The 22,562-nt window shown below is 38.2% G+C and overlaps 1 protein-coding gene across 3 annotated transcripts in view; it reads left to right on the forward strand.

The window, feature by feature from the left end:
* LOC126266771 (cation-independent mannose-6-phosphate receptor) overlaps nt 1-22,562 on the forward strand; it is a 599,618-nt gene that overhangs the window by 113,625 nt on the left and 463,431 nt on the right. For all 3 annotated transcript variants that reach the window (XR_007548921.1, XM_049971299.1, XM_049971307.1), the window contains exon 10: nt 3,074-3,231. Coding sequence is in view for 2 of the 3 variants with exons in the window: in XM_049971299.1 (XP_049827256.1) it covers nt 3,074-3,231 (158 nt within the window). In the remaining variant the exon portion in view is untranslated. The remainder of the gene's footprint in view (nt 1-3,073; nt 3,232-22,562) is intronic.

Consider the following 22,562-nt stretch of genomic DNA (forward strand, 5'->3'; position numbering starts at 1 on the left):
GGAAGAAGACATTTAGTATTTCGGCCTTTAGTCTGTCATCCTCTGTGTCAGTACCATTTTGGTCTGTGTACCCCATACTCTTTGCCTTCCTAGTAATACTTTTAAGCACCTTATAGTACTGTTTGTAATGGGCTATTGCAGCGTGGTTGTGGCTACTTCTAACATTTTGATATAATTCCTGCTTCGTTCTACATGATATCCTTTTCCCACTAGTCAGCCATCCAGGCTGCCTATTACCGCTGGTACCCCGTTCAGAAGGTACTAATGTAAAGCAGTTCCCAAAGAGCATGAGAAATGTTAAGAAAAGCATTATATTTATCATCTTTGTTACCGGCTCTATAAAAATGCTGCAACTTTTGTTCCTTGACAAAGTTTAAAAAACTCTCTATTGCTGTTGGATTAACTTTCCTACATAGTTTGTAATTATATGTGACATTTGTTAGAGTACAAAAGCCTTTTAGTGTAAAAATTTGTGCATCATGGTCAGAAAGGCCATTCACCCTTTTACTAACAGAAAGCCCATTTAGTAATGAAGAATGAATAAAGATATTGTCTATGGCTGTGCTACTGTTCCCCTGCACCCTAGTTGGAAAAAACACAGTCTGCATGAGATCATATGAATTTAGAAGCTATACCAACATTGTTTTTCTGGCACCATCATATACAAAATTAATACTGAAGTCATCACATATAACTAATTCCTGGCACTTCGTATAAAGTGAATCAAGAACTCTCTCTAGCTTGAGCAGAAATGCTCTGAAGTTGGAATTAGGGGACCTATAAACAACAACAATTATAAGTTTACTTTCACTAAATTCATCTGCTCCTGCACAACATTCAAATATCTGTTCAGTGCAGTGCCATGAAACATCTATGGACTCAAATGGAATACTGTTTTCTACGAACATGGCCACTCCCTCATCCTGCTAAAGGAAGCCTGTGAATTGTCAAATTATTTAAGTTGTCCTCCGATATACCAATAAATTCAATGCCTCTTATACGCTGATGAAAAATGGTAATTCCTTCTCTACTTTGGAAACATGATGCCCTCTGAAGGTTAGCCCTTAGTTAGAGAGACTTCCTTTAAGCAGGCATACATATCAGCTGACTTCAATCTAAAAAAGTTGCAGCTCTTACACCAACTACTACAGGAATTTTTCCATGAGTGATTCCACCACCCACTACACTGTCACCTGTAGACTTTGCCAGCCTCTCCTTCCCATACCATATTGAGGTGCACGCCATGCCTAGTGATGTGGCGCAAACAAATTGCGAAATTCTGCATGATCCGTTGAAGTGTCGTAACATGACATCTATACTATGACATCTATACCAAGAGCTTCACGTAATTATAGCAGATAGGGGCATGGCTGTTACATATGTGATCTACTGATAGGCCCAACTGGTACCACTGAAATGTCACCCTTATGCCTTCTGCCATCAGCGCCCTCTCCAGCCCCATGTTAACGCGCATAACAGCTGCATTAAGATGAGGCTGATCATGATGCGGAAACAGTTGCATGAAATGTACATCAATGCCACCAGTTTGAGTAGCTATCTTTACCAGGTCACCACCTACATCACATTCCCCGTCCCAATCAAGACTGTTCTCTGCTCCACCTACTATCATTAACTTATCCTCCTTCATAAAATTCCTACATAACTCCCCTATGCTGTCAGTCACCTGAGCCAACTGTGCAGTAGGGTTCATAATGCTGGTGACCTGGTACTCACCCACCCACCCTCCCCCTCCCCAACACCTTCTGCAGCTGCTGGCCCACACGCCCACACCTCTACCGTGCGAACTACCTAGCAGCTGAACCTTCTTCTTTCTGTTAGCCTTTGCAACTGACCTAGGCCTCCTAACTGCTGAGGACTGCTGCATGTTACATACTGCTACAGCTACTAGAGGCTCCTCTCCACTCAACTCTTGACAGTTGGTCAAATCTATTGCATATATGCAAAGTCTAACTATCTGAATACCTCATCCTCCTAGCTGCCATCTTGCCAACTGCCAGTTCCCATTCTCTAGCACACTTCACCCTCCTCCCCTATTTAGTTCTTCGTTTGCGTGTTGTAACTGCATCTGAAGGGCACAAATTTTATGCTCCTGCGCCTCTATCAACTTATTTCTACTACAGATTCTGCATTCCCATCAGAGGATCTTACTAGAATGCCCAGTGGCCTCCCCATTTCATTCACCCCCCCCCCCCCCCCAGTGAAATACTTTGAAAAAATCCAACACCGTAACCCACTACTCACAAACCTACCACAGAGCCCACACTTCTCACTCATGGTGAAATTTTACAGTTACTGTAAAAAACTATACAACTACATTACCTACATTCAGTTACACCAGTAGAACTGTTTATAGAACTAACAATAGTGGTCTCAAAATTCAATCTCTACTAAGAAAGCAATTACTTGTATTAATACTACTAAACCACAACTAATACCAATACCAACGAAACTTCACAAAATTATTAGCGAATACCAAAAATTATTACTATCCAGTGCACAATGTGTGGCAAGGTGTTCCAGTTAGCCATTACAGTCTCCTAGAATTGTATTTGTGGAGTTTATAGTTCTTCTTAAATCCCAGAATGCTGTGCTATGAATTACAAGGGCCTAAAACATGATAAATTCTTCCCAACTGGAACAGAAATAATGGGGATTAAATTTGCACAGCAATTGTTGTTAAATGTAATTTTGGCAACAGGCTAAGTTTATATTTTATCTGAATGAATCTGTACTGTGATTTTCTATTTAAAGTACTTTGTAACTATAGATGAGTGCATTATTTAGTGTAACACACACTACTCTGGAAGGCAGAAGTTCTTCAGATACTTTCTAGTAGAGTTGAGTGGATTTTAAAGTTAAAACTATTCATTTTGGATATTATTCAACTTTGTTGTATTTATTTAGAAAACAAGTGTTTTTATTTTTCGACATACATTATTTAATTGTGTTATTAATAAGAATTTTTAGGTGTTGCATGTAGAATATACATTTACATTCTGTTTTATGTATGGAAGTGTATGAAAAATGGTACTTATTTTGCTCGCTTGTGCAGGTTACACGACAAAGGAAATAAGCTACGTCAATGGAGGAATCCGCATAGAACTTCATGGAGATGATTGTATTCCAGGAGAGAGTAGTACAGTACTTGTGCTCCTAATGTGCAACCATCACGGCTACTTGAGTAGCTCAAAACCGAAATTCGTGTCTACAGTAAGTCATTTAGTTTTTAATTTCTAAAATCTTCTCAGTAATGCATGAGCACTGATATTCTACCATAGTTGTGAACTATTTTGTATAGTTGCAACATACACAAGTGTAATAAAAGTGCAGAAAATTTCAGTGAAAATCAAAGTATTAAGAGATCAAACAATGGAGAATCTAGGGTGGAATGTAACAATTTATGAGAAGGAGAGTTCTACTCACCATATAGCAGAGATGGTGAGTCGCAGATAGGCACAATAAAAAGATTTCCACACTTGAAGCTTTCGGCCAATGGCTTTCGTCAACATACACACACATACGCACACAAACACTCACGCAAATGCAACTCTCACACATAACTGCAGTCTCAGGCAACTGGAACTGAACTGAATTGTGGTTTCAGTTGCCTGAGACTGCAGTCGTATGCGTGAGTTGAATTTGCATGAGTTTGTGTGTGCATATGTGTGTCTATTGTTGACAAAGGCCATTGGCCGAAAGCTGTAAGTGTGAAAATCTTTTTGTTTTTGTTGTGCCTATCTGTGACTCAGCGTCTCTGCTATATGGTGAGTAGCGTCTTTCCTTCTCATAATGAAGTATTAAGAGATTTGGAAATATATGTCATAGAATATGAATGTTCATTGACTGTTGTTCTTGAAGAATCCCATTTTGTTTAAAATTAATGTGTGAACCTGGAACAGACTTTCCTTAACAATTAGTACAAAGTTATTACCTCATATCTGACAGCTGTTTTTAATCTGAGGTACTTTTATTGTGTTGTGTTCATTTTACATGGAATGGTCTTGGTAAAGTCTGGCACAGTTTGTTTATCTATTCCCCACTATCTTTCTAGGATAATGTTTACTTAGAATCTGCTCATATATTAAAACCTATGTAACAAAAGAAATCTGATTCTTTTCATGCCAATTTTTTAGGATTCCAGTAAATTTTCATTGTTTTACTTTTCAGTTAAATTCTTGTCATTTTGACTGGTAAGAACTGATACTCCGACAATAAGTTTTAATTTAGCCTACTAGAATAACACCAGAATAAAACTTCGGCTTCAAAGAAAATGTGCCCCACACAACAGTAAGACACTGTGCACACTCAAACATCTGCTAACAACAAAATGTGTCAAGAGTATGCAGTACTTTATAACAACAAAATTGGTTTTGATGCAGGGCCCCCTAGAAATACAGGTCCTGCAACGAAAAAGTGACATCGTACTAGTCAGCTTGCCCTCCACACTTTGCGAATGCTCATCCCCCATGTAGGGCTAATGGGAAATCAGTTTGAAACAGAAAAGGTGCCCACTAATGGTCTTAACTTTGTTGTGTGCTATTGAGAGCTTGCATGCATTTAAAAACATAGTCAAGAATTATTAAACTTATCTGGAATAGTTACTCACTCCGGGCCAGAGATGGCCGCTGCCGCCTACAGTGTCGTGTGCTGTGAGGTGTGCTCCACAGCCTGTTTTTCTTATGGTTCTTGTTTTGATTAGTGTGACATCAAAACTGTTTACATTTCTAACAGGTCGCAGAAAAATGTTGTGAATGGTGGTTTGAGAAGTGTTACTTTCAAAGTAAATTTTCATTTACACAAGATAAATTATGTTACGTGTGAGAACGTGTGATGAATTTCTTCAATCGTGGAGTGTTAGGCTCTCATTCAGAACTTAACAATGAGGACCATCCACTTAGAAAAATTTCAGCCCCAAAAGGCCAGCTGTTAATGCTATTATGTAAAATTTTATTGGCACATTTGTTTTTGATATACCTTAAAGGGTAACACGCACTAAAAAAGACTAAGCTTTGAGACTAGTTCTTCATATTTATTTTAGTTCTTTCATAGCTTACAATTTATGCAGTAATGATGGCAAAGAGTATAAGTATCTGAGAGAGGATGGGGGGCACATGAAGTGAGTTCTTGAGCAATTTCACATGTAATTGCTTTTTTGTGAAAAAGTCGAAGTGCTCAACAGAACAAGTATTTAGCCAGGTAACCCATGAAATGGTCAGTGCACAGTAGTGAAATTTATAATTGTGCTAGTCAGAAATATTCGGCTGCGCAGTTTAAGCTGTGTTCTTATGATACTGAACAAGTTTTGACAACAGATATTACATGTGAAAGCTTAGCTTTTCTTGTAGCTATACTATATTTATATTAATTTAAACCATTAACTCTTCCTACTTGTGTGTTCGTGCTACTTAATGATGGTTTTGCTACTGGTTGACTACATCAAGTGCCCTGTGCTGTGAATATCTGCTATCATTGGCTGGTGACATTACACGACATGAACTGTGATTGGCTGAAAAAAGCACATTACAGTCTCATGCTTCGGAAGCTATTGCGCTGTATTTGGTGGAATTCGTGTTTATACTATCATAATACAAAAATATGCAGTGTAAACGTTACCGCGAATCAAAGATCTTTCCAAAACACCTTGTTGTTTGCTGGGTTCATGTCCTAAAGTGCTGGGAAATTCTATGCTGGTGTATAAAACTTTCATTATTCAAAGGATTAATAAGCATGTTGTCACTTAACATGGAAAAAAGAACTTTCACCAGGGGAATAGTGTACTTTCACATGGGAAAATACCCTGCCTGCTTCTGTCTGTATGTTCGTGATAATCTCAGGAACCACTGTAGGGGTTTTGATCCTGTTTTGAGTAATAGATGTATTGATTCACGAGGGAGTTCATGCAAATTTGCTGAAGTACGATGAATTAAATTCTGCTGCGAGTGTGAAAACAATACCATTGCTCCTAGCTGTACAGCCAGGACAACGGCTGAGAGCAGCATAGTTTGTGTCTTGGTGTAGTGATAAAATGCGTGCATAAAAACAGGAAGGTCATGGAGTAGAGACTGAAAGTGATGGCAGTTCGTCAGTTGAGTGACAAGTGTTCGCCAGTGATACAAGATAAATACGAGGTGTGATTGGAAAGTTTTAAGAATGGATCCGCTACTGCTTACTGGTTTGGCCGGCTGGTACAGGGAGGGTGTGGAGTGAGTCATTGCCTTGTCCTTGAACACCCTCTGACAGGTTGGCAGCTGGTTGAATGCTAGGGGATTCTGTTTGCATGAAAATTGACGTAAAAATGGAGCAATGAGTTCGTGTGAAATTTTGTTGTAAAACTGGGAAATCAGCTTCTGAGACGTACGAACTATTAAAAACAGCTTTTGGAGATAATTGTATCAGCCAGTCAAATGTTTTTGTCTAGTTCAGCAGGTTCAAAAAATGGCCGCGAATCATTTGAAGATGAACTACAGTCCTGCCGCCCTTCCACCTCAGAAGCGAATGAAAATGTGAAAGTTCATGACTTAGTGTGCTCTGATCGTGGACTTACTATTAGGGAGATGGGTGATGAACTTAATTTAAGTTTCTATGCATTCAGTCAGTTTCAACTGAAGATCTGAACATGCATTGAGTGTCCGCAAAATTCATTGCAAAAGTGTTGTCATGTGCCCAGAGACAATACCAATTTAAAGTGTATTAAGAACTGATTAATTGGACTAAAAATGACCCAGATGTGTTTAATAGTGAAATTACAGGTGATGAATCATAGTTATATGGATGTTGTTGTTGTTGTTGCGGTCTTCAGTCCTGAGACTGGTTTGATGCAGCTCTCCATGCTACTCTACCCTGTGCAAGCTTCATCATCTCCCAGTACCTACTGCAACCTACATCCTTTTGAATCTGCTTAGTGTATTCATCTCTTAGTCTCCCTCTACAATTTTTACCCTCCACGCTGCCCTCCAATACCAAATTGGTGATCCCTTGATGCCTCAGAACATGTCCGACCAACCGATCCCTTCTTCTGGTCAAGTTGTGCCACATACTTCGCTTCTCCCCAATCCTATTCAATACTTCCTCATTAGTTACGTGATCTACCCATCTAATCTTCAGCATTCTTCTGTAGCACCACATTTCGAAAGCTTCTATTCTCTTCTTGTCCAAACTATTTATCGTCCATGTTTCACTTCCATACATGGCTACACTCCATACACATACTTTCAGAAATGACTTCCTGACACTTAAATCTATACTCGATGTTAACAAATTTCTCTTCTTCAGAAACGCTTTCCTTGCCATTGCCAGTCTACATTTTATATCCTCTCTACTTCAACCATCATCAGTTATTTTGCTCCCCACATAGCAAAACTACTTTACTACTTTAAGTGTCTCATTTCCTAATCTAATTCCTTCAGCATCACCCGACATAGTTCGACTACATTCCATTATCCTCGTTTTGCTTTTGTTGATGTTCATCTTATATCTTCCTTTCAAGACACTGTCCATTCCATTCAACTGCTCTTCCAAGTCCTTTGCTGTCTCTGACAGAATTACAATGTCATCAGCAAACCTCAGAGTTTTTATTTCTTCTCCGTGGATGTTAATACCTACTCCGAATTTTTCTTTTGTTTCCTTTACTGATTTCTCAATATACAGATTGAATAGCATCGGGGAGAGGCTACAACCCTGTCTTACTCCCTTCCCAACCACTGCATCCCTTTCATGTCCCTCGACTCTTATAACTGCCATCTGGTTTCTGTACAAATTGTAAATAGCCTTTCGCTCCCTGTATTTTACCCCTGCCACCTTTAGAATTTGAAAGAGAGTATTCCAGTCAGCATTGTCAAAAGCTTTCTCTAAGTCTACAAATGCTAGAAACGTAGGTTTGCCTTTTCTTAATCTTTCTTCTAAGATAAGTCGTAGGGTCAGTATTGCCTCATGTGTTCCAGTGTTTCTACGGAATCCAAACTTGTCTTCCCCGAGGTCGGCTTCTACTAGTTTTTCCATTCGTCTGTAAAGAATTCGTGTTAATATTTTGCAGCTGTGGCTTATTAAACTGATTGTTCAGTAATTTTCACATCTGTCAACACCTGTTTTCTTTGGGATTGGAATTATTATATTCTTCTTGAAGTCGGAGGGTATTTCGCCTGTTTCATACATCTTGCTCAACAGATGGTAGAGTTTTGTCAGGACTGGCTCTCCCAAGGCCATCAGTAGTTCCAGTGGAATGTTGTCTGCTCCCGGGGCCTTGTTTCGACTGAGGTCTTTCAGTGTTCTGTCAAACTCTTCACGCAATATCATATCTCCCATTTCATCTTCATTTACATCATCTTCCATTTCCATAATATTGTCCTCAAGTGCATCCTCTTTCATTTCTTAGCCCCAATCCATATTCACCTACTACGTTTCCTTCTGTCCCTTTTCCTACGCCTGAATTCCTGTCACCCATGACTATTAAATTTTCGTCTCCCTTCACTACCCGAAAAATTTCTTTTATCTCATTATTAATTTCATCAATTTCTTCGTCATCTGCAGAGCTAGTTGGGATATTAACTGTACTACTGTAGTAGGTGTATTAACTGTACTACTGTAGTAGGTGTGGGCTTCGTATCTATCTTGGCCACAATAATGCGTTCACTATGCTGTTTGTAGTAGCTTACCCGCATTCCTATTTTCCTAGTCATTATTAAACCAACTCCCGCATTACCTGTATTTGATTTTGTGTTTATAACCCTGTAGTCAGCTGTCCAAAAGTCTTGTTCCTCCTGCCACCGAACTTCACTAATTCCCACTATATCTAACTTTAACCTATCCATTTCCCTTTTTAAATTTTCTAACCTACCTGCCCGATTAAAGGATCTGACTTTCCACGCTCCGATCTGTAGAACGTCAGTTTTCTTTCTCCTGATAACGACGTCCTCTTGAGTAGTCCCCTCCCGGAGATCTGAATGGGGGACTATTTTACCTCCTGAATATTTTACCCAAGAGGACGCCATCATCATTTAATCATACAGTAAAGCTGCATGCCCTCGGGAAAAATTACGGCCGTAGTTTCCCCTTGCAGCACATCGAAGCCGTTTTGGTTATTGTTACAAGGCCAGATCAGTCAATCGTGCAGACTGTTGGCCCTGCAACTACTGAAAAGGCTGCTGCCCCTCTTCAGGAACCACACGTTTGTCTGGCCTCTCAATAGATACCCGTCCGTTGTGGTTGCTCCTATGGTTCGGCTATCTGTATCGCTGAGGTACGCAAGCCTTCCCACCAACGCCGAGGTCCATGGTTCATGGGGGGTGTGTGTGTGTGTGTGTGTGTGTGTGTGGGGGGGGGGTGATACAATCCTGAAACCAAAGTGCAGTCTTCGCAGTGGAAGACTCCAGGTTCACCACGACCAAAAAAAGCACGGCAAAGTCGGTCGAAGATGAAGACAATGTTGGTTACTTTTTTCGATTCTGTTGGTATTGTGGATCATGAATTTACCCCTGGAGTACAGACAATTAAACAGGAATACTACAAATGTGTCCTTGAGCGCGTGTGCGAAAAGATGCGGAAGAAGAGGACTGCATTGTGGAAAGACAGGAGTTAGGTGCTACACCATGACAATGCTCCGGCTCATTATGCCTTTTCCGTCGTTGAATTTTTGACCAAATTCCCCTGATTTGGCCCCGTGGGGACTTCTAGAAGTTTTCTCAACACAAATTTTCACTGAAAGGGAAGCGATTTGATTCGATTGAAGACATCCAAGCAAAAACAGAGAGCATCCTTAATGCACTTCAGGAAAAAAATTTCCAGGAATGTTTTTAAAAGTGGAAACACCATTGGAGTTGGTGTGTTCAGTCAGAAGAGGACTATTGTGAAGGAGATGCATCACTGTCGCATGTAAATACCACCATTGTACAATTACAAGCCCTTTCTTATAACTTTACAATCACACCTCGTACATTTGCTGTGCTCCAGCAATCTTCTACAAGATTTATGTTCACAGGAGACCACTGTGAAATGCATGGTTAGACTTCATTGCTACACAGAAACTAAAAAAAGGACTTCAAATTTCAGAAAATTTTATCGCAGTTCAGTGTAAAAGTATGCTTAGGATTTTATTATTGAAGCTTTAAAAGCTTTAAAGTAATAAGAAATAACTTACTCAAACATGGGACAATGGGTAGAGCTGAAATCTAAGAACTCATAGAGATCCTGGAGCTTATATTATCCCACAACTACTTCCTGCTCAACAACAAGTTTTACATTCAGAAAGATGGACTGGCAGTGGGTAGTAGTCTTGCCGTCTTGCTAGCAGAAATGTATATAAATAACCTTGAAAACAACTTGTTTAGATCCTGAACCCAACTAAAAGATAAACTGCTTTATTACAAATTCTATGACACACTCTTTCTGTTCAATGGAACAAAAGAAGAAATATATAATCTAGCCGAAGAACATAATAAAGTACACAATAAAATTCAATTCACAGTAGAACATGAAACACCAGAAGGCATGAACTATCTTGATCTAACAATCTCAAATAAAAATCAAAAGCATAAATTTCAAATTTTCAGAAAGCCAACAACAACGAATGGTACCACAGACCAACAGAAGAAAGGATTCTTCAGAACAATGGTTAATCACATGCTTAAAATCCCAATGGACACAAGTGAAAGACAGAAAGAAACAGAAATTATTAAATCAGTTGCCTCCAGCAATGGGTACAACCCTGCAATAATAGATAAACTAATCCATACAGCAAAATTAAATTAACCACCTGCTGAACTACCACCCACAAACAAGAAGACCACATTTATTAGCTTACCTTTCTTAGGGAAGATTCCTCACCAAATTTCCAATCTCTTCATGATGTACAACATAAAAATATGTTTCTTCACGAACAACAAAATAAAGTCACATACAGCACCAAAACCACTGTACAACAGTAACAAAAGTCAGGTGTGTACAAGTTCATTTGCAACCAATGTCCAAGCTTCTACATTGGACAAACTGGTGGAAGCTTCACAACAGTATTTAAATAACACACAGATGCACTCCCTCTTAACAACCTGAATAAGTCCAGCTTTGCCTCACATCTTGCCCAACAATCATTCTGCAAACAACAGAACAGAATCTTCAAATGCTACATTTTGCCAACAAAGGCACAATACTTGACCTTCTGGAAGAAATTGAAATATTTATCTACACATATACTGCACCTGACTACCTACTCAATGATCAAATTGAACTGAGAAACGAATTTTTCCTTTAGAATTTTGAAGATCTACTAGTCCAAAACAAGTAAACACTCAACGAACCCTTCCCCCCCCCCCTCCCCCCACCCCCCTACCCCTCCTTTCTCTCCTTACATCCTAACTAAGCCGGTGCCAATGTAATATCCTACCACAGAATAAAACCTGTACTATATTTCTAAATGTTAAAGCCCTCTGCTGCTAACATAAATCAGAACTTTTATACATATTACTTCTAGCTTGAACAAACAGAAACTGCCTTTACCAATATTCCAGATCATTTTAATATAAGAATAAAAAATAAGTCAACCGTTAAAGAACTTTTGTTCGTGTTTTTTTTTTTTTTTTTTTAATATAAAGTGTACAGCCATACAAACAGCTTTAGTTCATTACAATCTCTCTAACTTTTATACAAATACCTTTAGCTTAAATAAACAGAATCTCCTCTTGCTAATGCCCCAGATCAACAGTAATAAGTCAACAGTTCATCTGAAGGTTTGTTACTAATTTAAATATAAATATAAAGGTCCTAGTGTAACAGACAGCTGCATCTCACTGCAGATACAATAACTCTATATAATTGATTCCTAGGTATTCATGTTAATGCCAGTCATGATTTAAAAACAAAGCAAAAAAATGCTATAAACTGCGTGTATTATATGTAATTTACAAATAGAAATGAGATATCAGATCACCTGAAGTTTGTTCTTGTAATAACTTATTCATTTATTTTATTTTGTGCTCTCATGCTATCGCCAGTCTGATTAAAGTATTTGTCCCTTTAATGACTTCAATACACCTAAAGAAGAACAAATTACATCTCTGTGCAAAGTAGGCCTATGCCATATTTTTCTGTCAAGAAGGCTAAAGATTTAGTCCCCTTGAAGAAAAATACAAAACATCGATGATGGGATACAGAGTGTGATAAAGCTTTGGCAAAACTTAACCACAACAGAAAGAAAACATTGGAAAATCTTCACTACTTTTATGAAACTAGCAAACAAGTGGAAAAATCATTAGGCAGATCAAAAGAAAATACCTGAAAACCCAACTGAAGTTAATCGAAGAAAACTTCCGCAACTACAATAACAAGATTTTTACAGGACTTCTGCAAAAAAAATTTGCGGGTACAGCACATAGAAATTATGTTTCGAGAAATTTGATGGAAAACTTGCACTCACTAACCAGGAAAGCCGTAAGGAACTGTCACATTATTTCTCAACACACCCTAATTGTCCCGAACCACCTTTGAGGTTCCCTAAAGAAAGACCTACTTATACACACCCCTAATCATCTCCACCTTCACAAGAAGAAATTCACAGACACATTAAAAAAAATAGATAATCTGGTGAAGATGGATTTATTGCTGAGTTACTGAAAATTCTAGGACCAAATTCTCTCACAGTGTTAACCCAAATCATTGCAGATATTTTGGAGACAGAAAAATTAACACAGGATTGGAAATGTTGGTGGGACGTTTAACAGTTTGAACGTGGGACAGCTGTGGGATAGGTGGCTTCCATCATATACAGATCTCTGGGGGACACTCGCCTGGCTCCACCCTGATAATTTCTCTCACCTAATTTTGGTGTTGTCTATCTGTCTGGCATCCATGAAGCTTTTAAGCATGAAGTTTCTTTCTTTTTAAATTATTTCTCAGCTCTGGCATCAGCTTTGATTGCAAGGCCTTAATTTGCTACTCTTACATATTTTAATAATTTGATCAAATTTCTGGTTGACTTCATTAACTCCTGATCAACTATCTGTTGAGCAAAATTTTGGTGACCTTGCTGTTAGGTAAGTCCCTTAGCTTGCAACCAGCCAGACTGCACAGTATAGGAGAGAAATTCCTTATTTGCATTTCATCCATTTTAATTCAGCCAAGTCTCCCTCTCTTGGACATGATAACATGCAAGGATTTCAAATGTCTTATACTCCTTTACATTGCTGAACTTTTTTTCTGTCAACATATCCTTTGAAAATGCTTTGGTGGGCTGTGTTATGCTTTTAGATTTGATTCTTTTAGTCCTCCTGCATTGTCATCTACAAATAACTGTACATGTCTTCATTACAAGTTACCATGCAGTGAGATGCATGTTATCTTTCTCTTGTTACCCCGTTCCCAATTTCTCTTCACTTTGTGGGTGGTGCATGTTAAGAACAGCTGTTAGTTTGCCTCTGTATGAGCTTAGTTTTCTGTGAATTTTTACTTACAATAATTGGGCTCTAAAGAAATGTGGATGTTAAAACAGTAGAATCTTGCTAATCTGATCTCGAATGATCCATCTCCCCGCTAGTTCAACCATCCCATTTGAGATGTTTGTCTGCACTTGTCGATGACTCATTGTCTGCATTTTGGATAAGTAGACTAGTTTGCTGTTGGTATGCACAGTAGTTCAATGAGTTTTAGTATGAAATAATTTGTTTCTACTTCAACCAGTAAATGTTGTTGTGCACACAATTCAGATGTCAACTAGTGACAGTGTTCCTATTACATATTAAAGTATGTAAAGCTTAATCCTGGCATTAACTAAATGTAAACACATGACACTGTATTTAGCAGAGAAACTGAAAGTATGTTTAGGAACAGACACAGTATGAGTCTCTTTGAAACATTGCAAGAGACATAGGGGTTGTCATACCAACTGTTAAAGACTGGAGAAAAAAAAATTAGGAAAATCCTGAAAGTCATTCAGTGACGACTGATGTTGAGAAAGGACTGAAAATATGCAAGACTTTGAAGGGGCCTAAAAATGAAATCTAGACAATGTGTTGTGGATGTTCTTTGAGCAGGAGAGAAGAAAAGGAACTCTGTTGTGTGGACCAATCATAAAAGAGAAGGCACAATGAAAATGAAAGGCTTACTGCAAATGAATGCTGGGTACAGTAGTGAAAAAAGTGGCAATGGATCAGAAATGTAATTATTTCCGATGGGATTTTCTGCTGATGAAACAGCTGCCAGTGATGAAATCTTCCAAAATTTGAAAACTCACCTAAAGAGCTTAAGCAGATCCCTGCTAAAGTGTAAAACATTCATGAGTCCGGCTTAAACTACAAAATGTTCCTTACGAGAAATCTTGTTGCACAAAATGAGTCGTTTGTGTGTCATTCCAGCACTGTAATAAGGTCTGTACATTTGTCAAACTTTCACTCACATTAACAGTATCTTACTGGTCAATACAGATGTATTGTACAGTGCAGGCAGTACTATACATTACGCTTTTGTGTAAGATTTTCCACTGTGGCGATGTTTTCTTTTCGTTGTGTTTCTATTTTAACACAGAACAATATATCAGACAATATTTCCAGATTAAAATTAAACTGTATTGTACTGTGATGTTAATGAAAGTGTTCTTGTGATAACATGAGTCTTTTTGCATTCCAATCATGATCGTGGTCCTGTAGGGGACAGATTAGTGAGGTTTTACAGTATGAATGCTCTGATTTTGAGCCAACCATAGTGGCAAAAGTCACGTAATCCCAAAGCCAGGACAAATAAATTTGTTTCAAGGAGGTCGAGCTAGTCACTTCTGTAGAACAGTGTACTCATTATGCTGCTAGTGTTTTCCTGTCAAGGCAACTTGGTGTAATAAATCTTTGCTCCTTCAAAATTGAAACTGGTCAAGCAGTGAAACATTGGAGTTCAACTATCTCATTTAGCCCATTAGCTACCACACGCTATCTGGCCATTCTGAAACTACGAGGGCATACTGAAAAGTAAAGCCTCAGAATTTTTATATAAAAACTCTTAAAGCTTTTTAAATGAATCACACATTATTAACATTAACATTTTCATTCTCCATGCCTACATATTTTTTTCTCAACGTAGCCACTCTGTGGCGAACTCATTTCTCCCAATGAGAGGCCAGTTTGTTGATACTGTCACTGTAGAATATTTTACTTTGTTGACAGAACCACAACCTCGCTTCTGCTTACACCACTTCAGCACTGTCAAAATGAAATCCTCAAAGATGTTCTTTAAGTTTTGGAGACAGAGGAAAATTGGATTTGCCAAAGTCGGGATTGTATGAAGGATAATTGATGACAGTGAACTCAAGACGCCGGATTGTTGTAGCATTCATGTATGATCTGGATTTATCATGCTGAAGGAGCGTGTGCTCCATATGTGTGTGCTCCATATGTGGACAAACTCTTCAAATCTGAAGCTCAATTACAGCATGCTGTTTCTCATGCAGCAACATAGTTACGTTACACACCACCATGTTACACACTACAATTCAGAGCCCTCTTGCGGCAGATGGCTGAAAATATGTAGGTGTGAAGAAAAAAGCTGTAGAATGTCAATAATGTTTGGTTTATTTAAAAAGCTATGAGAGATTTCACAAAAAAAATTTGCAGCCATTACTTTTCTCACGTCATCTGCATTGTGTACAAACCAGTCATACTGACATGTACTGAAGCAAAAATCCTTAAAGACCATTTTTTGGAGGATTGTTTTTGTGTTGCACAAAAAATTGGTGATAGAAAGCATGAACTTGTGGGCACTGTGATCCACAGTTGAATAAAGGTGATGTAAGTCAGTTTATTAATATAGCAGTCACTGAAAGTGAAGGAACAAAACCTCCAGAGAAAGCGAGATAGCTACAATCAAGTCATCAACCATAACCAAAGATGCTGCTAGTTAGTTCATTACGTAGGTACAAAGATAGTCCACAATTTTGATTGCATATTCAAGTGATTGGGTCGCAACAAACTGACAGATAGATGTCTTCAGTCTAGCAGAAGATGGGAGAAGTTTGCAGAAATTCCTGAGAGATCATAAATGGTACCATGTACTGCAATAATATATAATATTTTTGGTATATTTCTTTAGTCTAGAAGAAGATTAGACAATGTTGCAAGAAAAGAGACTAATCATAAATTCCTGAGAGAGAATAAATGGTACTATGTGCTGCATTAATGTCTAGTAATTCTTGATGTCACCTGTCCATTATCACAATTTTTGAAAGATGACATTGTTTTCTGCAACTTATGGCACTATTCTGCTGCAGTCCTATTAGTACTTCTCTTTGACAACTCTTTAACAGTGCATCCTCATTTATAATTAATTCTCTTTCATAGGTATATAAGTAAAGTGTGTGATCAATAGGGTCTATATTATTGCAACAACTCTATAAAGTTTGCATGTTCCATTGCAGACATGTTTTACGACTGTTGCAGCAACATCTCTTGAAGTTGTTATCTTCATTTGAAGTATTAGAGATGCAGAACACGCGTGTCTGTCTAACCCATTGGTAATAAATTTACCACAGTTGTTTATATTGTATTATTGTTAAATGTAGCTCACTGTACATTACATTTTGTAAGTGATTGTTATTGATTTCACCAACAGTTCTTCATTAGGTGCAATATTCCATCTACACATTACACAAAGTTTATGAGACAATTTATTTACTGAATTTTGGGATTTAAATCTTAACTTCTGAAAATGAATGTAAGATCTGTGCAGGATTTGGTGACTGATGTGTAGTGATTAATTTACGTTTAAACCACTGGGTGAGTTCATTCATTTGTTCTGAAGAGGAAGCCGACATTTTTCACCTGCTTTTGGCTGGTTGCCAATGCGCTATGAAGACAGTATCTAGGTGCTCTCTCTGCAGCCATCCTCAAATGAATGTACAGAAACTATTTGGTAAAGATTCCATTTTTGCGTTACTTATATCTTTATATGTCAGCTTCACGATGACTTGCTCATCATTTTGTTAATTGTCATAGTTATTGTGATATTTGTATCTAAGTAAGACAGTGCGCTGAATTCGGGGGGAAAAAAAGTAATGGAAACTAGGGGTTGCTTTGATTTTTGTGATTGGCACGTATTATGTAATATGGTGCTGAGTGCGAAATTTAACTAACACATTGAATTTTCTTTTGACTTCAGTGGACGTCTCTATTTGTCACTAATCTCGAGAAAAATGGTCTCATGTAGTGCACTTTTTTATGATTGCATGTACTAGTGATAAAGCTGGAATGAAACACCCGCAACATTCCTCAAACTTGATAAACGCTTTGAGACATCGAAACGAGATAGCATACAAAGAGGAGATATTTTGCCATATGGTTATTATGTGAAACTTCCATTATCTGCTATGTTATTCCATTAACTACAGACTTTTTCAGTGAGAGATTGTAATTTTTAATGGTCATCGATAACTGGTGAATCAAGAAATGCTGTGGGTTTTGGAACAACAAAAGAGAAGACATTACACATTTATTTTTGTACAGAGGATGTGCTTTTTCAAAAGCTGTTGACCTTACTTTTTCCTCAGTTCTTCACTTAAACTTATTCTCTTGCCTGTACAACATGTTAATGAGACGACATTGCGTAAGCACCGCTGTGTTTAGATAGAAGCAGCAAATTTAACATGACAACAAGATAAATGCTGGTTTTACTCAGAATTTGCCACCATCATGCTTCTCTAAAAGTAACAAATGCTTAACAAGTCAGGTGAAAAAAAATTGGCACTTCCGTTGCATTTTCATCTGACTTCTAATTAGATTCTAATCGAAGTGGAAGTGACAGTAGATCTTTTTGGATGGCTACCATGTGAGTGTGAATGTGGAGGGACTACTTAATATTTACAACAAATATGATCGTAGGCTTCAGTTTAGAATGGCACTTCCTCTCCGTCACTTGTCATTGACTGTGCATCTATCGGCCATGGGGGGGGGGGGGGGGGGGGGGGGTTGGTAACATTCCACGTCGGAAAATTATATCTAAAAACAAAGATTCTGTAACTTACCAAAGGAAAGCGTTGGTACGTTGATAGAAACAATAACAAACACACACACAAATTTCAAGCTTTCGCAACCCACAGTTGCTTCATCAGGAAAGAGGGAAGGAGAGGGAAAGATGAAAGGATGTGGGTTTTAAGGGAGAGGGTAAGGAGTCATTCCAATCCCGGGAGCGGAAAGACTTACCTTGGGGGGAAAAAGGGACAGGTGTGTGTGTGTGTGTGTGTGTGTATATATATATATATATATATATATATATATATATATATATAAAACAAGTTTCACAGGTGCTTTGGAGTGTTAGCATTTCACTGTGTACAGGGCTTCAGGCTTGGTAACTGTATTAATAGTGTCCGATTGTCGTGTGTATGGACATACATTTTTGTTGCACATTTTGTTGATTTACTGTAAGAACGCCGGAGTTTTTGTATATAAATATTCTGTGCCATTTTCTTTCCACCTTTATTGCCAAGGATTTCACCCATTTACTTGAAGTATCGAACTGCCTCATTATGTCCATATTTTGTGATCATTTTTGAGTTGCATGTGTACTTAGTTTTTTGGAGGCTTCTTTCACTACATTGCTTCGGAGTTTCTTTCTGTTTGCTTGCTATTGTCTCGTTGTATGTTAGTATTGCCACATCATCTATGAAACGAGGCAAGAAATTTGAATGTCATTTTTAGGCTTCTTTCCTCGCCATACGGACTTCCAATTGTTTCAGTTTTTGAATTTTTTCCCCCACTTTTGGACATCTTGTCCAAGACCTCATTAAAAGAGGCTGGGTGACAGACGTCATCATCATTCATGCTAGTGGCGAGATTGGATTGAGCAAAGGTTGGGAATTTGTATGGATGCTGATAACCGCCCAGTTGAGCGCCCCACAATCCAGTCATCATCATCATCATTATTTTATGCTGTGAATTTTGTATTTCTTCTGACACACCCTTTAGTTTTTTTGAAGAAGCATTATAGGGAAATGGTCATTCATTTAGTCAGTGAAGTTGAGCAATAGTTCAGTGGACATAAATTGTCATCTAATCGACAGGTTTTGTTGGTCTTGTTTTATAATGTACAGGAAGGGAAATCAACTGTCAGTGAAAGTGATGATGTAATCTCGTGTGAAAGTGTAATATTATGGGAGAAGGCTAGGATTCCTACAAGAGCTCTATCTCATTATACAAAGAAACTTACAGAATTGTATTTAGAGTGGCGCAATCTGCAAAAAAGTGCACGTATAAAGACGAACACTCACAAAGAACAGGAACGGAAGTTTCCACAAACCTAAATAACCATTTTATGTTGCCCATACTAATGCTTTGAACATGATAAAAATAGTAGAGGATAAGCTCCTTTTATCATAACAGAGGGAACTCGCCTGTAGAGGTAATCATGGAGGTGTTGACTGGAAGTTGGCAACAAAAGAGAAAAGGATGAGGATTTTAGTGATGAAAAAGGAATCAAGGAGGGTGAACGGTAATACACATCATGTTTTTGGAAACTGCTACTGATTCACCCGAAGAAACTGTTGGTACTTTCATAGACCCATCCATGAGTTCAGCTTCAATGTCTCATAGTAATGCAACCATAGATGAAAATAAGATAAATTTAAAAAAGGAAAACAAACATGGAAGAAGATGTTTTATGAAATCAAAACTAGCGGCTGTTTCAGACAGGGCTTAGGACATAATGTTGATGCAATAGCAATTAATCATTGCTCTATCCAAAGATATCGAGGAGTTTAGAAAGAAACAGGCAGAAATGGCAGTTTGGAATGCCAGAAAAGTTTGGGGACGGGACAAGAAAGTTTGTTGTGAGACCATTGCATCCAGCACTGGCGATTTCAGTGGAGCTGTTACTTTGCTGGAACAGTTGGTTGGAAGAGAGCTGTTCTTTTTTATCTTGCCGTCATCACATACATGAACTACTATTATGGAGTGTGTTTGAAAATGAGTTATTTATGTGGGCAGTTAGTCCCAATGCAACATTTTTGGAAAAAAAAAAAACTTTGGGAGAAATGGAATGACATGGGGAGGCACATTATGGAGGACTGAAGATTTACATGAGGCTTTCAGCAATGTCGAAATCGCCGAAACATGCAACTTCTTCCAAAAACTACTGAAAGAACATGACATGGAAAAAATATTTGTTTGAACTAAGTGAATTGTGCATCATGTTGCTGTGGTCAACTGTGGGGTTGAATCTGTAAGACTGCCTGGAGCTTTGCAAGATGAATGGTCAAAGGAATTTATTAATTGAGTATGTCGCTCTTTCATTTTCAGGGTATTTTAAAGTGTTAGTGAATTGGGTGGCCCGAAAAACATTTGTTTGTGGAAAAAGAATATGCAAAATGGTGGTTTCTGGGTTTATTGGCAATCAGCGCAATGTACATGACTTGTACCTTTTGAAGGAATTAAAACTGTGCAATAAAGTAACTGTAGGGGTTTTGTCGAGTGCTCTAAAAACATTGCCAGTGTACTTAAAGTATTTGGATGAAGAGATTTGTATGTTAACATCCTTTGATCACAATGTTAACCATGATACTAAAAACCGTATGATTAGAAATGTGCAGTGAGAAACTTTATGGGTCAGGAGGAGGTACACTCATCTTACCTGTTGCAGCTATAAAACTTTTAGTTAAGTTTATAAATTTAGATTTAGCACTTTTGCATAAGGCTATTCAGACTGCATCAAAATATTTACTAACAGTGTGTGCTTTGAATCCCTCTTGTTATTTCAGATAAGGAAATTGATGTGTTCATTTCAGCAGGAGTTTGCACATGTTGAAAAAGTTAAGCATGGATTTAAATTTCTTAAATAACTTTCTTATTTCTTGGGTTTCAAACACTACATACCTTATTGCCAAATAGACTATGAAATCTTAAGCTAATAAATGATATGGCATAGAGAGGTACAAAGTTAATGCAAAATTTCAGTGGACTATTAATGTCCAATTAAAAACAAACATTTTTCGATGTGTGCAGGATCGCCAGAGATAGTATAGGAAATTGTAAAAACAATACACTGAAAAGAAAATTGTGCTAGAATTAGTATTGATTTATGCTGCATTCAAACTATTTGTATGGTACAATACATAGTAATACTTAATAAATTAATGGTAAATCCAGGATGGAATGTAACAATATTGTGTAAAGGAAAGTTGCTACTCACCATATAGCGGAGATGCTGAGTTGCAGATAGGCACAAGCATAGTTTTTGGCCAGTATGGTCTTCGTCAAAATTAGACGACAAACAAACACATACATATTGACGCAAACCCAACTCACACACATATGACTGCAGTCTCAGGCACAGGGTGTATACGACCCGGAACAACCGGGAGATCCGGGATAAACCTGGGAATTTTTTCATCCGGGAGAAAACCGGGAAAACCCCGGGAATTGTCTAGAATTCCGGGAATTTTTCATTGTTTTAGTTTTCAGTTAAATTTTTGTGATTTTGACTGGTAAGAACCAATATTCTAACAAAGGATATTACTGTATGCCACTACTGCAGAATAATATTGCAGCAACAAAACATGAACGAAATAAAAAAAGGAAATAAAACTTAAGTTGCAAAGGAAATGTGCCATATACAACAACAAAACAGTAATCATACAAGCGTCTGCCAACAGCAAAGGCTTTAGGAAGACTATGCAATGCTTCATAACAACAAATTGCCTCCGATGAACGAGACGTGACAACTGTTTAAATTAGATTCGTTTGAGCTGTTGCAGGCAGGCTCCTGAGCATGCGTAGTTGAGTAGCATGTGAGTAATACCTTCTCCCTCTTCTGGTTACAGAGGTGTGGTTGGGCGCCACTACTTAATATTGCCCCTATTCGGAAATACAGTAAATCTGGGGTTGATGCACAGAGCAGTCTGAGTTGAGGTGGGGAGTCTCCTCATGACCTGTGTTTACATTCAGTGATTTTGTTGTTCCTCTTCGCTTATTGCTCTCACGTTAAATGATGGATTTTTGTTGCAGGGAACTATAAAATGAATTAAAATACGTTCGTATCATTACGGAAGGCTGATGATGATGATGGTGAAGTCCCATACTCCGTGACAGAGCGTAGGGGAACGATGCGGGAGACCCGCACCGCCATACTAGACAAAGTACTAGTGGAGGTAGTTTGCCATTGCCTTCCTCCGACCGTAATGGGGATGATTGATGATGATGAATATGACACAACACCACCCAGTCATCACGAGGCAGGTAAAATTCCTGACCCCTCTGTGAATCGAACTTGGGACCCCGGGCTTGGGAAGCGAGAACGCTACCGCAACACCATGAGCAGCGGACTACAGAAGGCTAAAATATGTTATTAGTTTCAGTTTTGATTTCCACCTTTCTGACAGTATGCAGCGTACATGTTGCTGCACATCAAAGATCTTTCCAAAATGCGTTTTTCTCCCCTGAGTTTCGTTTTCTAAACTGCTCGGAAAATTCTATTCCGGTATATAAAACCAAAAACATTTACAGGATTGATAAGTTTTACTGTGCTACGTAACACGGAAAATGTATATTTTCACCCGGGAGAAAGTGTGTTTTTAACCGGGAAATCCG

Source organism: Schistocerca gregaria, chromosome 1, assembly GCF_023897955.1.
Source record: "Schistocerca gregaria isolate iqSchGreg1 chromosome 1, iqSchGreg1.2, whole genome shotgun sequence".
Classification (NCBI taxonomy): Eukaryota; Metazoa; Arthropoda; class Insecta; order Orthoptera; family Acrididae; genus Schistocerca; species Schistocerca gregaria.